Genomic DNA, 26,426 nt, shown 5'->3' with positions numbered 1-26,426 from the left:
CCAAAGAATTTGTGATTGCAATCATTTTCTGGAAGAAACAGTATTATCTGACAAAATTGCAGGGGTGTCAATACTTTTGACCACAACTGTATTATACTTTTACTCCGTTTGTGCCACTCCTGGTTTTAGCTTATAAATACTGATTTAAAATACTGAACGTGTGAATGTGGCCTAAGGTTCAAACACCTACAGGCTCATGTACCGAGTCACTGACGAAGCTTGAAAGAAAATCCGGAGCTGGATACATAGTTTCTGTGAGGTGACATCTTGAAAATGTGCTATAACACCAAGGCAAGGGAAGTAGTAACCTTGGGTCCCTGCATGTACAAAGACATTCCCCTATGGTGTCCAGTACTGAGCCGCTCAATGTGGATGACAATATTGTACTACAGGGTGACTTAAGAGTGGCCACACACCCATCAGTGCAGACCACAATTGGACTGGAAAGCCTTACTGCATACATATAACACAGGGAAGGAACTGCGAAACACAAAGTACAAAACTCATTTAATTTGAAGAAATAGGATGTTCAGAAAATAGGTAAACGTTCCACATACCGTAAAATATATAATATACAAGTGCAATAAGGCATCTGTACAACTACACCCGTTACTCAATATCGGACCCCAAGAGACGCCATTGACCTTAGACATCTTTGTGATTAGAGGACTTCATAAATCCATAGATAATTAAAACCAAGGTTTTCAGCTCCAATTAAAACAGAATTTTCCAGTTTAAAAAAAAAAAAAAAAAAGAAAAAAAAAAGGCGATTAAAACCCCCCCCCATAACACACGTCTCAAAATATAGATAATGGCATCTCTTAAAATATTCATGATATATCCAGTGAGAACAAATTAAAAAGATTTTGCCTGCAGTCCTGGCATAGTATTTGACCCTACAGCTTTACTTTCTTGCCTCCGTCCTTTTCTAGGCCTCTACAGGACACAAGTACATTTCTATCCCAAGTCCGAGGTGGCATAAGCCACCGCAGGCATCTCTAGAACTATGGTCAATAATTTTGTGGCACTCCCACGCCATTTATTTTAGTTTTTAAGCACCTTGTGCCACTATACACATCTTCTTAAAAGATAAGACCAAGAAGAGAGGCAGTGCCCCTCAGTATTCAGCAGACGGCATTGTATTAAGTATAGCGGGATCTCGAACCAAAACATTCCTAAATAATGAAACACTAGGGTCCACATGGAATTAATCGTGGAGCCTCTACTGATCCGTGCCAGGGCCACCATATGGTGTCTTGCTTAAGCATATTTTCTCACTTGTAGGTAAAATCGGATCATTTCATACACGGCGGAACGCACTAAATAAAAATAATAAAGTGCGTTCGCCGCTCGGGGTCCACCGTGCAGTAGGTGATATAACCGCTGCTAAGTGGTGGTAGGAGCAATATGGCGGTAATGCGCACAGGGTTAAACGTCACCCAGGTGCGCAGAGCAATCTCAGGTAATTCACAGAGACGCCAAATAAGTACAAACACAAAAGACAGCCTGTTGAGGTCACAGTACTCAGTAAAAACGCACACACGGTATCAGGTCACAGGAGTAGCCCCAGATGGCGGCACTACGTCAGTCTAGACCTACCGTGTGCGGAGCGTCGCAACTGCGGACGCAAAGGGGCTGCTACTGCAGCGCGGCGTGGACACTGCCGCTAAACGACAAGGCTAAGGCACAAGCGCAATGTCGTACGCTAGCAGCTGTGGATGTTGCAGCAGAGGAGCGCTGGCGCTGATTCTAAACTCAGTCCCTAACCACATACGTAATATCAGAGGGAAGGGGTTTTATAATGAGTCATTTACCAGAATCATACATCCGTCCTCATACACACAGCAGCAAGTAAGTCTATACTAGCGCATGGCGGAACAGCCATGCGCGCCTTTTATAGCAGCCGGGACCTTCCGCAAGCCTCCAGATCTCTGAGATGGACCAATGAGATCTGGAGCTGGACCTGAGCACATGACTCCCGATCTCCAATGGGAGATCGTCCCATGAGCATGCTCAGTAGGAGGACAGAAGGACTTTGCCTTGCAGCAAATTTCTCCTGAGGCTATCTCCTCTGCAATCTCCTCTGCAGTAGATAAACAGCAGGAGACTGCAGAATGTGAGGGTCTGGATCCCTGCGGAGTAAACGCAGAAATCCGACGCCTAATATCTTCATGGACACGCGTCTTTATTTCCAGCCGATGTTACACAGTTATTTCTTGGCAAACATGTAAAGCGATACCTACAATGTTGGAGAACCTTCTACTTTCCTGCTTCTGTTTTAGGCAAGAAGCAGATACAACAAAAAGCCTTAGGTACTGATCATTATACAGAAATCCCTGAGCTCATAACCACAACTTCTCTCCTAATTTCGATCATTTTTGCTTGGTCAGAAATGATTTGGTGGTATGCACGCGAACCCTCTGCTGCACAGAGGAAGACATTTTTATGGAGTCTCTCTTTTTAGATGATGCCTCTTTAACTTTTGGTTTCCATAAAAGCAATTGAGCATCTTCCCCTCCAGTTATCAAAGAGTCATCTCCTCCGCACCAGTAGACCGAACGCACAATGTCGGTGTGCCCTCCGGTTAAGGTTTTTAAGTGTGCGACCCTACCCAAAACACAATTTAGCAAGCTGATATCACCATTGTGAGACCCCCCGAGAAGGAACAATGCATTCCAACTTTCATGATAGAAACCCCCGATGAGATAGTTGATGTGACATCCGCCAACGTTTTCCCTTACATCCTCTACTTTACAGAGTGTGATGGGTTCCTCCGTGTCCACCTGGGAGAGATCCCACCAGAGGAAGCCTTCGTTGTGAGTCAGGCAATATACCTGCTTATAGTCCCTTCCCGCCCAACCAACAATGTTCACAGAAGAGTCGGAATTGCAGGTGGAAGTTAGCGCATCGCCTTCATTATCGGCACCAATATCAAACACGTTGACCAGCCCGTCGGTGGAACCAGTGGCCACCAGGCTTGGGTTGGTTGGATGGAAGCGAACTTGGGTGATATCGTCGTTGTGAGATTCTGAATAAGCTCCAAGCGGCTCCTTAGACTTGGTATTCAGAGAGTATCTTCCATCCCAGAAGACCAGAAACGCGTCATCTTCCACCTTCTCTGTGCCCGCACAGATGACTAGGTCGTTACAACTGACATCGAAGCTGATGAAGACGTTTGAGGGGTAACCGGTATATTGCTGTACCGTTCCAGCACCGGACACCCGAGCATCCCAAAGTTTTACAGTGGCATCGCTGCAAGCTGAAAGCACCAGGTTGGCGTTTGTGTGGCAGAAACGGACGCCGCTCAGCGTGCCCGGGTGGGCGTTATATTCATGGAGACAGGTCATGGTCTCCCTGTTATATAAGCGGATTGTTTTGTCGGAACACAAAATGGCAATTGTCTGACCGTTTTGTTCCTCCGCTGAATTTGACACGTCAATGCCGAGGATGTAAGTCGTGCCATCTTTCATGGCAGCACGCTTGGCAATGGCGAGGTGTGAAAACTGCTCTTCTAAAGCGTCCATGGTGGGGACAATATTCTTGAGATCTAAAATACAAAATTAAAAGCAATTAGATGAACCAATGATGGTACAGGTGACTTAAACCGCAGATCTCAGACAAGGCCCAGTCCACACGTTCAGTATTTGATCAGTATTCCACAGTATTTGTAAGCCCGAGTGGGTGATAAATACAGAAGTGGTGACGTGTTTCTATTATACTTTTCCTGTGATTGTTCCACTCCTGGTTTTGGCTTACAAATACTGATGCTAAATACTGACCACATACTGAACAGGTGACTGTGCCCTCACAAAGACCAAGGGTGCGATAACCAAACTGGAGCAAATCCAATGGTATAGGGTTATAAAAGACCAGTAAATCAGCGATGCACATACTCAGCTCACCCTACTCCATCGTATTCTGCACCGTGTCCCCCCCCCCCCCCCACAAGTCTCCTGGCTTCTTCTTCCATCAGCAGGTATTGCATGCAAGCCAGTGATTGTCTGCAGCGGTCACACAGGAAGAAGAAACCAGAAGACGGGAGTGCAGAGTATGAAGAAGTGGCACCCATCTGGTAGGAGAACATCCACTTTTAAATTTTCCTTTGGGATGACCCCTTTAGAAAGGGTTTTTGCTAAGTATGGCTGCCTTTTGAGTAAAAAAACAAAAACAACTGTGCAACCTCAGGTCCAGAACTGACATCACAGCAATGGCGCTACAACCAGTGAGCTCAGCGGCACAAGCTGCTCATCTCGCTGACGAGCTGCAGAGAATAACAGGCAGCAGGGACTCATCACTGGACCTGGGAAGGGTGAGTAAAGCACAGTTTGTTGTTTTTAGCAAACTGCGGCCAAGTACAGCGATGGGGTTTCCAAAACCGGAAAACCCTTTTAAATAATATGGACACTTTTGGGAGAACTTAGTTTTCCCTACATTTGACTAAAAAGCTTTTTTCATTAGAAATTTTGGGCTGTTTCGCTTCTACAGCCTCTACACATCACTGTACATTACACAGCGGACTGAAGAATAAGTGACCGGTGATGGTAGCACCGAGCCAATTTATGATCAAAACAATTTCATTTTTTGCTGTTTTTCAATCAGTGCAGAAGATCATTCAGGAAACGAGAGATAAAGATTACAAACCCTGTTGTCAGAATGAGCTTGCTGATCGATTTGACTGTTAGCTCATTCTCCAGCTTAATATGAACTCTGATACATAGAGGCTGTAGAAATTTGTTTTTGTTTTACCCAAAATCTGTGAATGTAAATAACTAATTCCTCCGTTAATTCATCAAATGTTGTGAAATTGCAACTTTCAGCATGCCCTGCCCTGACAGCCAAAGGTTGGAGACCACGACTAAAATCAGATGGGTCCCAGATTTCCCAGTACAAACTGCAGACATTATTAAATAGATTACACAAACCCAATGAGGCTGGTGTGCTTAGTTTTAACATTATGGAAGAACTGTTGCATAAATTCTTTTTCTTAAAGCGTTCCCTCCCGTTACCAACATTACCATTTTACAAGTCTCACAAGGATTTTAGATATCATGATAAGTACACCAGCCTCATGAGATCCAAGAGATCTATTTAAGAATGCCGGCAGTTTGTATTGTTAAATCTGGTCACAGATCCATTTTAAAGTGGTTTTAAAGAAATATCACTATTAGGCAACCTATCAATGTGTGGTGACTGATGCCCACGGCACTTAGCGAAGCACCAAACCATGAAGCGTACTGAGCCTCGTCCTCCAGGCAACAGATGTTTCTCAAAAATCCCTTTAAGACCTTAGCGCTACAGTGATGAATTCATTGGATACTTTTGCAACATTTTCACAAGACATGAATAAATGTGGGGACCCGAGTGTTAAATGTTGCGGATGACAAGATAAAGGCCTATTCACATTCAGTACTGCGCCTGGGAAAGCAGCCACTGTTGCTGTACACAGAGATGAACAAGCAGCAATTAGAAGACACTCTCCCTGGAGGCTTCAGATCATTTTAGTTGTGTCTTCTCAATTGCTTAATTAATTTGATTTTGCCAAATGAGGCTGGTAAAGTCATAATGACTTGAGCGGAAACTGTCCAAAAATTCACAAAGGAAATGCTGTGTATCAATTTAAAGTATTTGGAATATTAAACAAGGGACTTGCTTGGTTGAGATTTATTATTTTACCCCTTCGCAATATCTATACCTGGGTGCCGTCACATAGTGCCTCCGGGAGACACCTATTCCTCTCAGAGCATCGGATAACACATATCAAATCCTCCTTAGATAATAGGTGATGCACGGGGGCAGCGAGCCTACCAGTGATGCACGGGGGCAGCGAGCCTACCAGTGATGCACGGCGGGCAGCGAGCCTACCAGTGATGCACGGCGGGCAGCGAGCCTACCAGTGATGCACGGCGGGCAGCGAGCCTACCAGTGATGCACGGCGGGCAGCGAGCCTACCAGTGATGCACGGCGGGCAGCGAGCCTACCAGTGATGCACGGCGGGCAGCGAGCCTACCAGTGATGCACGGCGGGCAGCGAGCCTACCAGTGATGCACGGCGGGCAGCGCGCCTACCAGTGATGCACGGCGGGCAGCGCGCCTACCAGTGATGCACGGCGGGCAGCGCGCCTACCAGTGATGCACGGCGGGCAGCGAGCCTACCAGTGATGCACGGCGAGCCTACCAGTGATGCACGGCGGGCAGCGAGCCTACCAGTGATGCACGGCGGGCAGCGCGCCTACCAGTGATGCACGGCGGGCAGCGAGCCTACCAGTGATGCACGGCGGGCAGCGAGCCTACCAGTGATGCACGGCGGGCAGCGCGCCTACCAGTGATGCACGGCGAGCCTACCAGTGATGCACGGCGGGCAGCGAGCCTACCAGTGATGCACGGCGGGCAGCGAGCCTACCAGTGATGCACGGCGGGCAGCGCGCCTACCAGTGATGCACGGCGAGCCTACCAGTGATGCACGGCGGGCAGCGAGCCTACCAGTGATGCACGGCGGGCAGCGAGCCTACCAGTGATGCACGGCGGGCAGCGAGCCTACCAGTGATACACGGCGAGCCTACCAGTGATGCACGGCGGGCAGCGAGCCTACCAGTGATACACGGCAGGCGGAGAGCCTACCAGTGATGCACGGCGGGCAGCGAGCCTACCAGTGATACACGGCAGGCAGCGAGCCTACCAGTGATGCACGGCGGGCAGCGAGCCTACCAGTGATGCACGGCGGGCAGCGAGCCTACCAGTGATGCACGGCGGGCAGCGAGCCTACCAGTGATACACGGCGAGCCTACCAGTGATGCACGGCGGGCAGCGAGCCTACCAGTGATGCACGGCGGGCAGCGAGCCTACCAGTGATGCACGGCGGGCAGCGAGCCTACCAGTGATGCACGGCGGGCAGCGAGCCTACCAGTGATGCACGGCGGGCAGCGAGCCTACCAGTGATGCACGGCGGGCAGCGAGCCTACCAGTGATACACGGCGAGCCTACCAGTGATGCACGGCGGGCAGCGAGCCTACCAGTGATGCACGGCGGGCAGCGAGCCTACCAGTGATGCACGGCGGGCAGCGAGCCTACCAGTGATGCACGGAGGGCAGCGAGCCTACCAGTGATGCACGGCGAGCCTACCAGTGATGCACGGCGAGCCTACCAGTGATGCACGGCGGGCAGCGAGCCTACCAGTGATGCACGGCGGGCAGCGAGCCTACCAGTGATGAACGGCGGGCAGCGAGCCTACCAGTGATGCACGGCGAGCTTACACATTTGTACAAGTCTTACCTAAATATGTGTTTAATCACAAGGATTTATTTTCCAAATGAGGCTGATAAAAGTAATAATTGCTGCAAAAATATTGACAAAAATACTGCAAATTAATTTAAGATATTTGCAATACAAAATAGTGACTGGATTGTTTTGTTTTTTTTTTTGTTTCTTTTTTACTCCTTCACATTATACAGACCAGTGGGCTACCATACAGCGCCTTCAGAAGACACCCTTACCCCGCAACAACACTCAATCATCTGTAGATAATTGGCAGTGCGTCTACTAGTGATACACAGGGAGAAAAGAAGTCTGAATGCGCTGCGATATGCCGAGTGTACGGTGTAAGGAGAGGACGCTTGACCCAGGGATCTCTTTGTGAACTGCATAAGCCCCCCATACACTTTAGATAGCTGTCGGGCAAATGACAGTTCAGCCGGCTGCTCTCTCCTCAGACTTCTCCATACACAGGACTGAGAGCTCCTGTGTTTCCGAGAGGGCCATAGCCAGATGTCTCTAACTGCAGCTTATCTGTCAGCGAACAAAAGGATAGTCAGTCCGAAATTGGGCATGCTAGATCCTTATCTCCGCTGACGTGTGTCGGGTGGGCCCCCATGCACATTAGACTATAGACCGAACTCATCCACATTGGTGACTAAGTACGGGGGTCCTTAGAATCTTGGTGTCGTGGACTGCCCCCCCCCCCCCCCCCCCCCCGGAGGCCTTGCATCAGGTATAATACAGTTTTCCAAAATTCCAAAATGTTATCTCAACCTATTATATTCACATTCCCATCACTACGGAGTTGTTTGAAGTATATTATGCTTTAAAAAAAAGGAGGTCACAAGAAGATAAAGCATTACAGCTGAAGCCCCTGCTGCAATGTGGTTATCTGGCAAGTTATTCTTATTTTCTAGAATTGTACTCCATACACCATTAGAGGTACATGGGGCCCTATTGTCCCGCAATATGCCACTAATCCCACACAAAAGCACATGCTGCACTTTGGAGTTTTTCTTCCATTGCTTCCAGAGAAGAGGATTTCTCCCACATACAGCACCTGATGAAGCGCCATACGGCGAAACATGGAGTTCTGCTACAACAGACACCATGTGCCATTACACTGTGCTCTGCATGAGGCGTAAAGCTGCTCATACTTATTAGATAAGATCGTTTGGCTGACAGGTCTCTATCAAGACTCCACATGAATGCCAGGCTCTGCTGACCGCTCCTGTGTTAACTACCAGAAGACATGAATCCTTGACTTCCCTGATATCTTCTTTCATGGACAGTTATGAAGAGGTCCCCATACATTTTTAGACAATTGGCCAAGCCCACCAAAATCGGTTCATTTTTTTTCCCCCTAATGTTTATGGGGTCTTTAATGATTTATTCACATGCAGCAGATTTGTTGAAAGTCCATCTCAGACGGGATCATTTGCACAGCAAGAAACTTAAATTTTTAAAGACCCCATTCAGATAATTGAGACAGTCATAGAAATATCTGCAGAAAACTGCGTGAAAACTTACTGCAAACTCTGCGTTGAAAACTCGTCCTAAATTCCATGCTGCTGCCGCCGAAATGTGAATCTACCAGCAAACGACAGGCTGCAGTAGTAGTTGAAAGTGAACCCAAACTTCCTTTGAAGCTAGATGACCCCCCCCCCCCATATGTGGAAGCTGATCTATGGCCGGTGCTGTCAATTAAACTTTACTACCCCCCTGGCACCTGCCGAGACCTTGCCCAAACGATCATGTCATGATCTCAGTGCGGGTTTGACTCGCACACGTGGGGTTAATGTTTGGAACCAGTGCTGATGACTGGCATTTCTGGGGTTAAAGGTTGAGCCCGGTGCAGGCTTACCTGCACACCTGGGGCTATGATTGTGGCCTCTCCCTGGTTCTGGGGGAGGCTTCTTATAGCCTCAGGACGCTCCCATCCCTGTCAGTTATACTCTTGCCCTTGGCATTGTGTGGTGACCCCTGAGTGTGTTAGTGCTGTGTTCTGGTTGCTTGATTTTCTGTGTATGACTCGGTCTGTTCTCTGGATATCGCTTTGGATTCTGCCTGGTACCTCCTATATCTGTTTGGTTTTGATCTCTGCTTGGCCCTGATTATCCGCTCTGTCTCCTCCCTGGTACTGTACTGATATCTTGTGTATGACCTTTGGCTTTGTCTGACCTCCCGTCTGTTTATCCCTCCTGTACCTCGCTGGTCTGTACTGTGTATGACTTCTGCTTTGCCATAATCTGAGTTCTCTGGCTTCTCTGACACTATTAGTTGAAGCACGCTTTGTCACCTCTGCTGCCCTGCTCCCCAGGTAACTCTTAGCACTGCTTCTGTACTCAGGACACGTGCACTGGCTCTATGAGCAAGTGTAGTGCGGTGTCTCTGACAGATCATAGTGATCTGCTGGTCGGTAACGGCCGCGCCAAACCCTCCCGTTCCTGCCCAGATTTGATTTGCTAAGTGTGGTGCTTGATTAGCAGTTTTTTCCCGTGAAATTTGAGCAACGCAAGCTTAGAAACCGTGGGCCTGGAGCCAGCGTCAGGTCAGCACCGGGTGACACTGCGTCTAATGATAGCCTCGCTTAGGATGGGTTACAGATAACGTTTCAGCTCTTTCTTTCTCCACACAACCGGTCCATCCAAGCTGAGGTCTTCTGCACTGCGCAGGTGACTTGCGAGTGCATGAATAGATACGGTTTCCTTAATGGTTACATTAGTGAGAGCAGAATATCGCAGGGCTCGTGCAGTAACGCCAGATTGATGTGTATTTTTTTCTCCTGACTTTTAGTGGATACAGACCAGGGGAATCAAAAAATAAATAAATAAATCAGGAAGCAATAACAGGCTGTGTGTGTGACATTGAGATTTGTAAACCGGCGGCCAGTCAGATTAAGGATAATCCCGCGTGTCATTCGGAGATTAAACGCACACAGCCTATATTCCTACCCAAAGTAATGAGGATGAGGGGCAGCCCCGGATGATCCGAACCCTCTGAGAAAATGCGAATATTAGAACATAATACCATGGGTGAACCTGCACTGCCGCCATGTTCTGCATCTCTTCTCTACAGGTCCTGGATATGTAACGTGCGGCTGCTGCATGCACTTACAACCATGATCGGTTTGCGGTAATGCAGCAGACTCCTGCGTCTAGCCACCCCGGCAGTAATGCACCCTAAACATTATACATTTAGACCCAATTTACCCTCGGCCTGCCACCTCTTCCGACATTAAATTCTTTTATCCCCATTAGATGAAAGTTCAGCGGCTTTTTCCGCATTTGTTCCTCTATTATTCCTCCTGGAAATTTGTGAATTAAATAAAGGGGGTTTTATCCATCTTGACATACCTTTATTGTCTTAGGGAAGAGTGATACGACAGTAAAACTCGGATAGGGATCGCAACACAATGCTCGGACTGGCCGGCAGCTCTCCCTACCCGAACATGACAGATTCATATATTTCTATGCCAAGGTCACGCTCGGGTCGGGAGAGCCGAAGGCCAGTCCAAACATTGCGTTGCTATCCTCGTCCGAGTTACACGGCCGTCTGACTCTTCCCTTGCAAGATACTTGTATTCTTCATTAAATAATTCAAGAGGAAGTGTTCGGGATTGTAATTTCCCCATATTATTCCTCCTGGAAAATTATGAATATATTATTTTTTTCCTTCCTATTCAGGCTCTTGATATATCTTAGTAGATACTTGTACTCCCCATTTATTTGATATTCCTGGAGCCTCTATTAACTATGCATTGTGACATTTCTCTGTTACTCTTCCCGGGAATGTATGACGCCATCGCTTTATCAATGGTGGAGTCTGGCGTAAGATAATTGATCCTGAAAATAAAGGGGATGCAGTTTGTGTAGTGGTTTTTTTTCTTATATAGTGGCCCTGGTTACCTGGCTGAAAATAAAGGGCCGGCAAGTAGGGAAATATTAAAAAGGGACACTCACGCATAGTGTAAGAAAGCCTAAGGGCCCCGTCACACATAACGACTCACCAGCGATCCCGACAACGATATTACTTTGTCAGGATTGCTGGTGAGTCGCTACATGATCTCTGGTGAGCTGCCAAACAGGCAACTTCACCAGCGATCAGAAACGCCGAGCGTTGCTGTGTACGTTAGTTACCAGCGGCTGATGCAGGGAGCTGGTAACTAAGGTACACAGCGGGTTTCTAAGCGGCGCGCGTCCCTTAGAAACCCGATGTGTACTTTGGTTACCAGCTCCCTGCATCAGCCGCTGGTAACTAAGGTACACATCGGGTTTCTAAGCACTGCGCGCTGCTTAGAAACCCGGATGTTTACCTTGGTTACCAGCGCGCTTATCGCTGGTTGTTGCTCTCCCGCCTGTCACACGCAGCGATGCGTGCTGGCCAGCGGGAGACCGACGACCCAAAAAAGTCCTGACCTTTCAGGAACGATCAGCGATACCCGGCAGGGGAGCCGGTCGCTGATAGCTGTCAGACACAGTAATCTCGCTGGTGAGATCGCTGTTGCATCACAAAACTTGTGACTCAGCAGCAATCTCGTTAGCGAGATTGGTATGTGTGACGGGAGATTAAGTGTAACGTGAAGGGATGAGGGGAATTGAGCCCAACACTAGAGAAGGGGAGAGTGGAGACCCCCTAGGCAGATCTAAAATCACCCTGCCTGCCCTAAACGTCCCTATATAGGTTCTGCACCTGTCGCCGAGCAGAAACCTAATCCCTGCCTGACCCTGGTGATAAGCCCTACTTAGAGAATGATGGGGTTGGCACTGGTCGATCCCCACTACCACTCAAGACAGCTGGGATAGACGAACAAGGAGAACACATCTTGAGTAGACTCAGAGATGAAACACAGATGTCCTCTAACAGCACCAAAGAGGAAGATAACCGACTGCTATAGCTCCAAGCCTCAACAGAGGGAAATGGAAATATCATCAGCAACTCCCAAGCAGCAGGCTGGGAGTCTATAAACACCCAGGTCCAGGGGTGTCAATTAGAGCCACTGGGTCAAAGAGTCAGAAGGCATCTGCAAGGCCAAACACAGAGACCTTCTGCAGCTAGATGCAGTGCGACTTGTCTGCAGCCTCTGACACACCCGTGACAGACATAGCGCTATACTAATAGTGCATCTGCTTCATGTTCCAGAAGTCGGACCGCCACAGAATTCAAAGTGATGGTAAATCCTAGGAATAGGTGATAAGAAAACATCTTCATCATCTTGTGTCCCCAGATCGTGTATAGGGACCGGTAATGCGCAGATGGGACTACATGATGGCTTTGGTGAGGACATGGCTCATGCACCAGAGATGGTGCTACATTGCAGGTGAATGAAGTTGCATTGTGACCCACAAGGTACTCAGACATGGTGCAAAAAAATGCAGCTGGTTTCAACATTTTCCGAGTTGCTTGACCTCATGCAAAGTGACCGTAATGCTGCGATATTGCAACCTCATACAGCGATCTTTGGCCAGACAACACGTGCCAAAGCCAAAAATGCTGCAAAACCTTGGCCTAAAAGAGGCATGCAGAAATCTAAGAAAAGGTGCTTCCAAATAGTGAGGAATACAAGTATATACTGAAATGGACATGTCAGGGGGACTGACAGCTTCTGTTTTAGGCTTCCGAACTGTAATAATACAGAATATTCCCCATTCCTATAAGATCTGTAGTCTTTCATTTTTGATTGATCAAAATATTGTGACTTTGATGTGTCCCGCTTGTACAGGGAATTATTACTGAGCAAGGATGGCCAAATTAAAACCTTCTATGGACATGCCCCATAAATAATGCAATGACCGTGCAGTGCCGGAGCGTCCATGTTCCTAACCACCATTGACTCTACCATAAACATGCACGCTCCAGCACTGCACGGGCATTGCGTTATTTATGGGCCATGTCCATAGAAGGTTTTAATTTGGCTATCCTTGCTCAGTAATAATTCCCTGTACAAGCGGGACACATCAAAGTCACAATATTTTGATCGATCAAAAATGCTATAAAATATATATTATTATTTATATAGCACCATTGATTCCATGGTGCTGTACATGAGGAGTTACATACGAATTACGGATATCACTTACAGTAAAACTAACAATGACAGACTGATAGAGAGGGGAGAGAGGACCCTGCCCTTTCGGGCTTACATGCTACAGGATGGTGGAGAAGGAGACAGTAGGTTGGTGGGTTGCAGCAGTTCTGGTGTTGGTTGAGGTGAGATCACCGGTAGTGGTGAGAGAGAAGGAGGTAGCGGGGTCATTGCAGGCTGTAGGCTTTCTTGAAGAGGTGGGTTTTCAGGTTTCGTCTGAAGGATCCAAATGTGGTTGATAGTCGGACATGTTGGGGCAAAGAATTCCAGAGAATAGGGGCTATTCGGGAGAAGTCTTGGAGGCGGTTGGGTGAGGAGCGAATAAGTGTGGAGGAGAGAAGGAGGTCTTGGGAAGACCGGAGATTACGTGAGGGAAGGTACCGGAAGAGTAGCTCAGAGATATATGGAGGAGACAGGTTGTAGATGGCCTTGTAGGTCAGTATTAGTCATTTGAATTGGATACGCTGAGGGAATGGAAGCCAGTGAAGAGATTTGCAGAGGGGAGAAGCGGAGGAGTAGCGAGGAGAGAGATGAATTAGTCGGGCGGCAGAGTTAAGGATGGACTGGAGAGGTGCGAGAATGTTAGCAGGGAGACCACAGAAAAGGATGTTGCAGAAGTCGAGGCAGGAGATGATGAGGGCATGCACAAGCATTTTAGTAGACTGAGGGTTGAGGAAAGGACGGATTCTGGAAATATTTTTGAGCTGGAGGCGACAGGAGGTAGAAAGAGCTTGGCTGTGCGGTTTGAAGGACAGGGCAGAGTCAAAGGTTACTCCGAGGCAGCGGACTTCCGGTACTGGGGAAAGTGTGATGTCATTATGTGATGCATATATATATGCTAAATCAATTTTTTTTTTTTTTTTTTTTACAGTTCTGGATATGGCAGTTTTCGAAATAGCAGTAGGATTATATAAAAAGAAAAATCCTCACTTTAACAAAGCAATTTTCTTCTTTTTCCATCGCCCAGGGGACATTACCGACCACGAGATGTGTACATGCCAAAGGCAACTATAGAGAAGAGGCACCATTCACAGTGCGCATAGAGAGGGGACCCTGCTTTATAGAGGTCCGTACAGCTTGCGTAGTCCCAATGCCCTGCACACTCACTGGTACAGAGTATTCAGTGTCATCCATGTAATAAAGCTGCAGGATTATGAATGGGGTAATTTTCTGATGACCCTACAGGTCACTACTGGAGCAATAGCACACTCTGGTGGACAAACTGAGTACTACATCCATGTCATGAAATAATTATTTTGGATTTTTTTTATTTACTTTCAAATTATTCATTGGCGTTTTTGCATACATAATAAATATATGAAAAATAAATAAATAATGGATTTTTTAAAAGAAGTTTAACGGTTCAGTTGCAAAGGTATATTATTGTTATACATCTGTATAAAAGTAATTTTTTTCCCTAAAAAAATAAAATAAAGGAAGGGATTTCGCTAATTGTCAGAAAAAAAAGTTAACACATAAAAGAGATCATAAATGTCCACTATAGAATCAGAGTCATATGTATTATTCTAACCAATTAGTCATAGCCTGCGGTCACACCACCAATCCATGAGAATTGGGGCAATTATGCTAATCGCGCCCTGATCAGTGTCATCATAGTGTGATCCGATTCCCTCGGACGTGAAAAAGATAGAAAAATAAAAATATCACCATCTTCTCTGTCAGTCTAGAAATCGGGCTGCACTTATATGTCATCAGAGTGCAGTCCAATGGTTTCCCACAGGCTCTTGACTCGCATGGCCAAGTGTGATCTGAATATTGGATCAAACTCAGGCCTGCAGCGTTCGTCTCCCCGGACTCACTGTTTCAAAGAAATTATTGGACGTGTGTGCGGCCCCATAGACTAACATTGGTCTGGGTGCGATCCAATGTTTTGTCAAATTGCTCTAGGACAGCAAATAGTCATCAGCACCTGCCCTAAATGAGAACCAATGACTCGGATCATTTCTGTAACTCCCATAGACGTCATTTAAAGGGAACAGTCAGCTGATTTTTGCCATATGAATCCGAGGCCGGTTCCTCTATTGCGGCCAGATATATTTTACTATGAAACGCTGCCGAATGTGGCTGCCAGGTATGATGTGTCTGGGATGAATAATCCCCGGTCCCCATTGCTCCAGCTGACATTTCACATGGAGAGATCGCCTGAAGCCGTGCCCTGCTGGTCTCATCTCTCCCTATAATCCCTGACCCAGTCATTTTCTCTGAACCGCTGCGGTTTTTCATAGTACACCTGCGCGCAATCCCAGTGACAGGTCCATATTACAGTACTGCATATAATGTTCCATATGACGGGCCACATCACAGAAATTTTCTATATACCTGTAAGAGATCAGGGACGGACAGCGGGACTGGAGGACCACAAGAAGTGTACAGAGGTCTCACTACAAACGGAAAAAGGCAAAACAGAGGGCGGGCAGCGCAGCTCCACACACTGGACTGACCGTTCCTGGGTAATGCCGCTTCGCTCCCATTCAGACTGATCAGGGGTAATATTATAAACCTGGAACCCCAGGCTCTTCATTTCCCCACCACAATCTACTTTGAGCTCAGAAAAAGTCAGATAAAATTTACAGACTCCCCACTGGACAGGCCGAACTCACTGACAAATTCTCAGTTAACTCATTCAGCAGCCAGCAATAGACAGTACAAAATAGAAGCTACAGAAGTCAGACGGGGTTACTTTATCAAAACCTAATTGCAAAAATGATTTTTACCCTGAAACACAAATTTAAGTACCGTAATAATAAAAAATAAGATTGTCACGATGAATGGCCAATCCCTTTAATCATCGAGAATCGTACCGTTTTGTGTACACAGCTCCTATGCAGAGCAATGTGTGTACACATGCACAACAAGCGTACCCAAGGCTTGTCTGCCAGCTGTAACCATGGAGACGCGCAGGTCTACACAGGAGCTGGATACTTAAGCTGCTTTCTCACTACACATACATTAGTGTAGACGCTCTGAAGAAGTGTAGAAAATGAGAAATTTCCCCTTTAAGAGCTAAAATATCATCATCAACCTCTGGACACAATGCAAAAATACAGTAGTACAATGCCTGTCATGTACGGAGCAGTAACAGCAGCCTCACAGGCTTGTGCTGTGACACTGATGAGGAACTACAACCCCCAGCGGGCACTAACAGCTGCACTGCACTCACATATCGCATGTATACAGAACACTCACCTGAGAATTACGACAGCCGTCAGTGAAGCCCTACATGCCCATGGTAGAGGCTAAATCCAAGTCGGCTAAAGGACCTCTGCTGACGTCATGCCCATGTGACCAGAAGGGGCGGCGCCTCTTCCTCCATAGAACAGAGCAGAGAGAGGAAGCTGTGGGTGTCATGGCGGGAATTGGAGCATTTTGTGCGGATTTGGAGTGGTTTGGGGGGGGTCATTCTCCATAGAGCACATGTCATAGGGGGTCACAGATCAGGTAAGTGAATGTTCATGCACGAGCTGGGGGTCTGCCTGGGCAGAAGGGGGTGATGTTGCTTGCATGGGGCTGCATGTGCATGCTGGAGGGGGTCTGCCTGGGAAGAAGGGGGTGATGTTGCTTGCGTGGAGGGGGGTCTGCTTGGGGAGAAGGGTGTCGCTTGCATGGGGCTGCTTGTGCATGCTGGAGGGGGGGTCTGCCTGGGCAGATGGGGGGTGATGCTTGCATGGGGCTGCATGTGCATGCTGGAGGGGGGTCTGCCTGGGGAGAAGGGGGTGATGTTGCTTGCATGGGGCTGCATGTGCATGCTGGAGGGGGATCTGCCTGGGAAGAAGGGGGTGATGTTGCTTGCATGGGGCTGCATGTGCATGCTGGAGGGGGGTCTCCCTGGGAAGAAGGGGGTGATGTTGCTTGCATGGGGCTGCATGTGCATGCTGGGGGGGTCTGCCTGGGGAGAAGGGAGTGATGATGCTTGCATGGGGCTGCATTCTGGAGGGGGTCTACCTGGGAGAAGGGGGTGACGTTGCTTGCATGGGGCTGCATGTGCATGCTGGAGTGGGGTCTGCCTGGGCAGGAGGGGGTGATGTTGCTTGCATGGGGCTGCATGTGCATGCTGGAGTGGGGTCTGCCTGGGCAGGAGGGGGTGATGTTGCTTGCATGGGGCTGCTTGTGCATGCTGGAGTGGGGGTCTGCCTGGGCAGAGGAGGGTGATGTTGCTTGCATGGGGCTGCTTGTGCATGCTGGAGTGGGGGTCTGCCTGGGCAGAGGAGGGTGATGTTGCTTGCATGGGGCTGCTTGTGCATGCTGGAGGGGGGGTCTGCCTGGGCAGAGGAGGGTGATGTTGCTTGCATGGGGCTGCATGTGCATGCTGTAGGGGGTCTGCCTGGGGAGGAGTAATGTTGCTTGCATGGGGCTGCATGTGCATGCTGTAGGGGGTCTGCCTGGGGAGGAGTAATGTTGCTTGCATGGGGCTGCATGTGCATGCTGGAGGGCGGGCTGCCTCGGGAGAACAGGGTGATGATGCTTGCATGGGGCTGCATTCTGGAGGGGGTCTGCCTGGGAGAAGGGAGTGATATTGCTTGCACGGCGCTGCATGTGCATGCTGGAGGGGAGTCTGCCTGGGCAGTAGGGGGTGATGCTTGCATGGGGCTGCATGTGCATGCTGGGGGGGTCTGCCTGGGGAGAAGGGAGTGATGATGCTTGCATGGGGCTGCATTCTGGAGGGGGTCTGCCTGGGAGAAGGGGGTGATGTTGCTTGCATGGGGCTGCATGTTCATGCTGGAGGGGAGTCTGCCTGGGGAGAAGAGGGTGATGTTGCTTGCATGGGGCTGCATGTGCATGCTGGAGGAGGGTCTGCCTGGGGAGAAGAGGGTGATGTTGCTTGCATGGGGCTGCATGTTCATGCTGGAGGGGGGTCTGCCTGGGAAGAAGAGGGTGATGTTGCTTGCATGGGGCTGCGTGTGCATGCTGGAGGGGGGACTGTCTGTGGAAAAGGGGGTGATGCTTGGGGCTGCGTGTGCATGCTGAAGGAGGGGTCTGCCTGGGAGAAGGGGGTGGTTGCTTGCATGGGGCTGCATGTGCATGCTGGAGGGGAGTGCCTGGGGAGAAGAGGGTGATGTTGCTTGCATGGGGCTGCGTGTGCATGCTGGAGGGGGGACTGCCTGTGGAAAAGGGGGTGATGCTTGCTTGGGGCTGCGTGTGCATGCTGAAGGAGGGGTCTGCCTGGGGAGAAGGGGGTGATGTTGCTTGCATGGGACTGCATGCTGGGAGTCTGCCTGGGGAAGTGGGTGTAGGTTGCATGGGACTTTGTGCTCGGGGTCTGCCTAGGGAAGGAAGTGCGCTGCCGCTCGCCCTGCCGGGTGCGCTGCCGCTGTAACCAAGGTTTTCCCCCGGCGCTGCACCTTTAAGGCTAGGGCCCCCCTGTTTTGGTTGCTGTGATGTGGTAGTGGGCTTCATACAGTCTGATCAGAATGTACAGTAATAACCTCATGTTCAGGTTGTACATTTTAGCTGATGGTCATTAGATCACGGTGTGAATATTGGGAGGGGTGGCCATGTCTTTTTGTACAACTTAGGCAGGATTTTTCTTACATAAATGTCTTTGTTTTCTTCTAGGTGTTGTGGGTTTCCTCCATCTTCTCTCACCGTGCCCTCCACAGTAGTGACCTCTTTGGATGCCAATTCATCATTTGTCATCTCTCCACCAAGTGCAGTGCTGGTGTCTCCACCATCCGTGTTCTGCCAGGATAGGTGTGACCCAGCGCCCCTCCGATGTCCAATAGATGAGTCTAAGATCTCTGAAATTACCCTCCCCTCTTCCGACGGCTTGCTAGGGTTGGTCCTGTGGGGGTCTACCACCTTTTGATTTCCTTTATCCAATATTTAGTTCTCACCTTTACCATATTTGCCTTACATACTGTCTGTACTTTGATGCTTCTGTCTTTTTTTCGGGGCTTTGTTTTATGTTTTTTGGGTCATCCTAGGATGTATTATCTATGGCACAGGGCCCACCTAGATCCCCTTCCCTTTACCCACGCTCGTGTCCTATAGTGTATTCAATGAGAAATGAATTTTGTGTTAAGTACCGCCATATAATTTCTCCTACGCCTCATTGGGGGACACAGACAATGGGTGTTATGCTGCTTGCCACTAGGAGGACACTAAGTAAACCAGAAAAAAATTTAACTCCTCCCCTGCAGTATACACCCTCTCGCTGGATGAGATTTCTCCAGTTCTTGCTTAGTGTCTGTAGGAGGCACTTGGATCTGGCTTCAGACCCCACTGTTTTTATTTTCCTTTTTGATTTTTCTGCAAATTTTTAATTGTTAATTAACGGAGTGAAGGGGGCGACTGTTCCTTTCTACGGCCCGCTCTCCCCCCGAACCAACAACAGGCAAGCACGCGGAGTATACCTCCCCGTACACTTTCCTGCGACGAACGGGGCTGATTCCTCTGGCGATGGTTCCTTTACTGTCCCGGTAATCCACAGATACGAGGGCTCTGGAGCAGAACAGATGAAGCATGGAGTGCAATGGAAAAGACTGGAACAGCGCTTCCGAATGTCCTGAATCAACCCCATAGCTCTTCATTCCCCTGCCCATAGGGAGGATCGATTGAGCATACCCCTTTAAGAATGCCTCTAGCTCTGCTACATCAGCCCAGGAGGATGAGAAGACCTGCATGGGTGGTCCCGGACAGCGTGGCCGGCCTGAGCACTGGAGTAGACGTATGGGGTCGGTTCCTGTTTCCCGGGAGAGGTGCTGACTTTGTCTCAGTGGAGGTGCACAGGCGAAGACCCCCTCCCCCCGCTCTCGGCGCTTACCGTGGGTAGGCAAAAAGTTTAGTCCCTGGCTTTTCTGGCCTACTAGGCCGCAATTTGAATAGCGCCGCCCACGCTAGCGCTGCCGTCCCCCCCGCCTTGGCGCCTCTCGTCCCTTATGAGACGCGCAATCCTAGTCTCGGGGGCCATGTCATTTACTTCAGCCTTCTCTTGACTCGGACTGTGAGGCCCGCACTCTGCCTGATATCGGGTGACACCACAGGGCCACCGCTATTCCTCCCGTGGACACAGCATAGGACCGGGGTAAGCTGCATCTGCCCTCAGAACAAAGCTTAACCCGTTCCCAGCACATTCCCTGCAGCTGCAGACCAGACTCTGCTTTTAACCCTTTCAGGAGCGCTATGTCTCAATCTAAGTAGGCTAAACGGGCTGCTAAGAAGCGCACCGCATTTTTTACCTTGTGTACCACTTGCAAGAATGCCTTGCCCAGACTAATCCGTTATGCACGGGCTGTGACCCGGCCTGCGCTCAAACGTTCCTCGCCGCTGTCGCTGCTGACAGACTTCCTGCGTTTAATCCCCCTGAGTGGGCTGCGTCCCTGTCACAGTCGGTGGAGTCACCGACCCAGGCTATAGACTCACTCCGGGAGACCTCTTTAAGTCAGAAAGCGTCTTTACCTCCCAAGAAGGGCTCTGGCGACGGCCGGGAACCGTCCACCAGCAGGGGCCGTACTTGTTCAAGGGATGGTCAGGTCTCTAGAAAGCGGACCTATGACGCGTCCCCTAGTCACGCTCACGCTTCCGCATCGGTGAGTTCTGTCTCTCGCTCTCCCTCTCCTAATGTTCGCAGTGAGCACGACTCTGAATTCGAATCTGACACGTAAGCCCCTCAGAATCCCCCAAATGACCAAGAGTTGCTTGATTCTCTTATAGAATCAGTCAACAGGATTCTGGAGTTGGATGAGGAAAATATTCCCGCTCCAGCACACGCTATCTCATTTAAGAGAACCAAACGTGTATGCAGGTTATTTACCAGCCATCCGGAGTTTAAGGACATTGTCCAGAAACATAGGGATCGGCCACATAAGCGGTTCACAGGGCAAAAGTCTACTGAGGCTAATACGCTTTTGTTCCAGACCTAATGAAGGATTGGTTACAGTCCCCTTCGGTGGACGCTCCTATCCGTTTCTGAGGGCTCCTCAGTCAGAAACCCCTCCGATCGTGAAATTGACTACCTTGCCCGCTCAGTTTTTGAACCTTCAGGAGTGGCGCTTTTTCCATCTTTCACGGCGACTTGGGTCACGAAGGCAATGGCCGCTTGGGCATAAGTCTTAATTCCAGCCTTCCAGGGCACCAATCTTCCACCCGGAGGCAACCAGTGTCGCCAGGCAGATAATTCACGCAGCGGACTTTGTAGTGGACTCTTCTTTAGATGCCGCCAATTGCGCTGCTCAAACTGCCGGGCAGATGCCACATCTAAAAGATCGTTGACTTCTCTGCCATATCAAAATGGTCGTCTTTTTGGAGAGAAACTGGACCAGCTCATTTCTGATACTACCGGGGGAAAAAGTAAATTCCTTTCTCAACAAAAGGCTGTTCGGCCGTTTCGGAACCAACGGCCGACGTGTTTTCGATCTCTTCGCAACAACTCCAGTTGGTCTTCTTCTACCTTCTCTTCCGGTTCAGGTCGGTCCCCACGCGGAGACAGAGGATCCCAAGTCTAACCGCTCTTGGACTGTGAAAAAAGAGGATGAATGAACTCATGGAGATCAACATCCAACACTGCGGAGACACCATCACATGTTTCTCAACGCAGTGATTCCAGAGCAATGCCCCCATCCCTTATGGGAAATATGCAAAACCATGCAAAACACAAGCCGCGGAGACACCATCACATGTTTCTCAACGCAAGCAATGACTAGCCAGGTCTTTCCCCGGGAAGGAACAACCACGGGAAGGGCAGTCTCCAATAAAGGAAACCACCTATGCCAAAACATGGTATCCATCCACAGACAGCTGTTTCGGGGTATTGCCCCTCATCAGTGTGGAGTAGGAAACTGGCTAGTAGGAGCAATGCCTAGTAAAAGACTGTGAAAAATGAGGATGAATGAACTCATGGAGATCAACATCCAACACTGCGGAGACACCATCACATGTTTCTCAACGCAGTGATTCTAGAGCAATGACCCCATCCCTTATGGGAAATATGCAAAGAGACTGCCCTTCCCGGGGAAAGACCTGGCTAGTCATTGCTTGCATTGAGAAACATGTGATTGTGTCTCCGCGGCTTGTGTTTTGCATAACCGCTCTTGGAAGCCCAGGCCTAGGGCATCTGGATCTATGGGAGCCAGATCTCATAGATCTTCTACGCAATGACTTGTTGCGGTATTCGGCAGACACCGACAAAGTAGGCGGTCGTCTACTTTCCTTCTGTCACATCTGGCTCGCGGTCGTCAACAGCAAGCGGGTTAGGGAGCTGGTGGCCTCCGGATACAAGATAGAATTTTCTTCTTCCCATCATCCTCACCATTCGTTTCGGCATAAGCGTTCTCAGAAAGATGGTGGTAGCGATTTGAAGCAGTCCCATTCGCATAGTTTCATCTCCCTCCCTTACAACATGCATTTCTGTTGGCTTGGGACAAGAACCCGTTCTCCCTGGACCGTTGGTTCTTTCTTTCTGTCCCTGCGGGTCACATAAGCCCTCAAGTGGTGGACACTGAAGTCCTCCCTGAATCAAGGGAGGTCTCTTCTCCCAGTAAGATGGTTGGTAGTAACCACCGACTGAAGTCTTCTAGGCTGGAGTGCGGTCTTTCGTCACCACACGGCACAGGGTCGTTGGTCAACTCGAGAGTCACGTCTCCCCATCGACATTTTAGAGATACAAGCGATCAGATTAGCTCTAGGGAGTTTTCACCATCTCCTCGCAGGTCACCCCATCAGGATCCAATCCGACAACGCCACGACTGTAGCGTATATCAACCGCCAGGGAGGTACTCTGAGCAGGATGGCCATGCACGAAGAGAGTCACATCCTCCATTGGGCCGAGACCAACCATTCGCCCATCTTAGCAATCCACATCCCGGGCGTAAAGAATTGGGCAGCAGGTTTTCTCAGTCACCAAGGCCTTGCCTCGGGAGAGTGGTCTCTTCATCCGGAAGTCTTTCAGTAGATGTCATCAGTGGGGGACTCCAGATGTGGATCTCATGGCCTCAAGACTAAACAACAAGGTTCCTCGATTCATTGTCCGATCGTGCGATCCATGTGCCATCGGAGCGGATGCCCTAGTTCTGCCGTGGCACCGGTTCCAGCTCCCGTACATCTTTCCCCCTCTTCCCTTGCTTCCGAGGGTCATCAAGAAGATCAAAATGGAGGGAGGACCAGTAGTCGCGCCAGATTGGCCGCGCCGATCATTGTACGCTGAACTAATGCAACTAGTTGCCGACGTCCCCTGGCGACTTCCAGATCGCATGGATCTACTCACAGGGCTTGATTTACCACCAGGACTATGGGGCCCTGTCTTTGACGGCGTGGCCATTGATTCCTGGATTTTAGCACAGGCTGGGTTCTCTCACGACGTAATTTCCACCATGATTAGTGCTAGGAAGCCTATGTCCATGCGCATCTATCACCGCACCTGGAAAACCTTTTCGTGGTGCAAGGATCATGGTCGATCCCCTCTAGTGTTTTCCATTCCGGCCATATTGGCATTCCTTCAATCCGTATTAAAGTCAGGCCTCCCGCTTAGCTCGCTCAAGGGCCAAATTTCGGCCTTGTCAGTGCTATTCCAACGCAAAATTGTCACCAAACTTCAGGTCAAGACGTTTGTTCAGGGAGTTTCCCATGTGGGGCCTCCTTATAGAAGGCCATTAGAATCATGGGACCTTAACCTGGTTCTTACTAGAGGCTCCATTTGAACCGCTGCAGGACGTGCCACTGACCATTCTCTCTTGGAAGGTGGTCTTTCTAGTGGCAATTACGTCAATTAGACGAGTTTCGGAATTGGCGGCCCTGTCCTGCCGTCCTCCGTTCCTGAATTTTCATCAGGACAAGGCAGTTCTCATGACGTCCCCGTTCTTCCTGCCCAAAGTAGTCTCCTCTTTCCATCACAATGAGGAAATTGTTTTGCCTTTTGTCCGGCACCAGTCCATCGCATTGAGAAGGCCCTCCACACCCTGGATGTGGTTAGGGCTCTGAGATGGTACATCTCGCGGACAGCTCCATTCCGCAAGTCAGATGCCCTGTTCATACTTCCAGAGGGGCATAGGAAGGGTCTAGCCACTTCAAAAGCAATGCTAGCCAGGTGGATTCGTTTGGCAATTCAGGAATCCTACCGTGTCAGGAACGCGCCTGTCCCAGCAGGGATTAAGGTACACTCTACCCGCTCAGTGGGCGCCTCTTGGGCCATTCGGCACCAGGCCTTGGCAGAACAGGTTTGCAAGGCTGCGACTTGGTCCAGTCTGCATACTTTTACAAAACATTACCAAATTCATTCTCAGGCCTCTGCAGACGCAGCTCTCGGCAGACGCATCTTGCAATCGGTAGTACCACAGTGTTGACTCTGGTACATGGGGTATTAGCAGATGTATGCTCCCCACCCAGGGACTGCTTTAGGACTTCCCACTGTCTGTGTCCCCAATGAGGCATAGGAGAAATAGGGATTTTTATGTACTCACAGTAAAATCCATTTCTCTGAGCCAGTTATTAGGGACACAGCACCCACCCTGTTTAGCCTGTTGGCTCACTGTAGCATTCTTAGGTTTTGACATAGTTATGGTTATTGTTCACTGTTTATGCTCCTGCTTTTTTCACTGAACTGGAGAAATCTTATCCAGCGAGAGGGTGTATACTGCAGGGGAGGAGCTAACTTTTTTTTTCTGGTTTACTTGGTGTCCTCCTATTGGCAAGCAGCATAACACCCACTGTCTGTGTCCCCCAAATGATTGGCTCGGAGAAAAGGATTCTTGGTGAGTACACAAAAATCCCTATTTTTGCAGCTGAAGTGCCCGGGGACTTTGGTGCAAAATGTTTTTTTTTTTGTCATTAATCTTTAATGTGCCTTAATTCATTGTTTTGATTTCTAAAACTAATTAATTATCATTCATGTGTATGTATACATATATTTATATATTTTAGTTCTATTTGACTTGTAATAAAATAGTTTGACAGATATGAGTTGAATTTTCATTTCTAGAATGATAAAGCTCGGTGTGACATTAGTGGATTTCCGTATTTTTCGCTTTGTAAGACGCACTTTTTTCCTCAAGTTGGGAAAATTCTGGTGCGTCTTATAAAGCGTACATGCCTTACTGCTATTGTGGGTGTAGGCCGAAAGGGGGGGGGGGGGGGGGGTGGTGCCCGGTGGTTGCTGGCCGCTGCTGCAGGTGTCTCCAGTGCCTAGCGGTGCTGCGTGAGTGGACAAATTAGCGGAGTCCACTGCACACGCACAGGGAACCGTGGAAGTATCGGGGCTCTGGCATGTCGCAAAATGTCGGCAGAGCCCCGGGCATTGCCGGACACCCACGCAGCACCGCTGGGCACCGGAGAGAGCAGCAGCCAGCAACCGCCAGAGACCCCCGCACCAGCGCGCTGCACATCAGAGCACCCCCTCATCCCTGCCTGCGACCTGCAGAATCGCCCCACTCTTGCCTCCTCCAGCAGCGACCCTGGGACACCGCTTCACCGCAGCCACGACCCCTGGGTAAGCAATAAGATGCATGGATTATAAGAAGCACCACCATTTTATTAAAAAATGGTTTTCTTATTTTTCTCTGAAAAATACGGTTATTGCATTTGGATCTGTATCGGGCTGTGTCCACACATTGTGGTTTATTGGGGGAACTATCTGCAGGAAGTCCTCACCAGTAGACCAGACCCGCACTTCCATGGAGCCCATACAGCCGGACCAGCTGTATGTTTTGTTTTTTTTTAAAGTCCATAATTGTTTTTTCTTAAAAATACATCAGCTGCTTCTCGCTGAGGGTCTGACTGCTGCTGTCACCACTGATGGGACAGGCTATGGCAGATTTTCCAGAGGAAAAAATATCTTTGTAATGTTAGGCAATATTCACATTTTATTTTTTGGATACTAATGGTTTACAAAATTCTGATGACCTGTGACAGAGCTGGAATGAATGTGTCGCGTGGATTTATGTCTTGTTACATCAAAGAAGGAATGTGCTCCTCAGACCTCCTGGAGACCACAACCCTGGATCAGACCTAAAATCACAGGACAATAAGGGGATGTGCACACGTTGCGGATTGCTGGGCGGAATTTTCATCTTTTGGCAGAATCCGCAGGTCAAAATCCTCGCGTTTTTTATGCGGATTTAGTGTGGATTTGGCCTGCGTTTTTT

At 49.1% G+C, this 26,426-nt stretch overlaps 1 protein-coding gene and 1 long non-coding RNA gene across 2 annotated transcripts; one reads left to right on the top strand and one right to left on the bottom strand.

Annotated features, from left to right (window-relative positions):
- Window positions 1-490: 490 nt before the first annotated feature.
- Window positions 491-16,705, bottom strand: WDR89 (WD repeat domain 89). The gene is made up of 2 exons (XM_073570872.1): window positions 16,543-16,705; window positions 491-3,547 (listed from the first exon to the last, which is right to left on the bottom strand). Exon 2 carries the CDS (start codon window positions 3,522-3,524, stop codon window positions 2,373-2,375), a length of 1,152 nt encoding a protein of 383 aa, XP_073426973.1. The 5' UTR covers window positions 3,525-3,547; window positions 16,543-16,705; the 3' UTR covers window positions 491-2,372.
- LOC141085484 (uncharacterized) lies at window positions 16,660-25,242 on the top strand. Its single transcript, XR_012231317.1, has 2 exons — window positions 16,660-16,794; window positions 18,910-25,242. It is a non-coding gene; the product is annotated as an uncharacterized lncRNA (long non-coding RNA).
- The last annotated feature ends 1,184 nt before the right edge of the window (window positions 25,243-26,426 follow it).

The sequence above is a fragment of the Dendrobates tinctorius genome, unplaced genomic scaffold (genome assembly GCF_039654945.1).
Source record: "Dendrobates tinctorius isolate UK_male_01 unplaced genomic scaffold, ASM3965494v1 ptg000006l, whole genome shotgun sequence".
NCBI lineage: Eukaryota > Metazoa > Chordata > Amphibia > Anura > Dendrobatidae > Dendrobates > Dendrobates tinctorius.
The sequence above is the reverse complement of the archived record's forward strand: the minus strand, read 5'-3'. Positions and strand labels throughout refer to the sequence as shown.

What these genes read in the sequence shown, in the direction of transcription:
- WDR89 (XM_073570872.1), bottom strand. Translation starts at nt 3,524, where the DNA reads ATGGACGCTTTAGAAGAGCAGTTTTCACACCTCGCCATTGCCAAGCGT.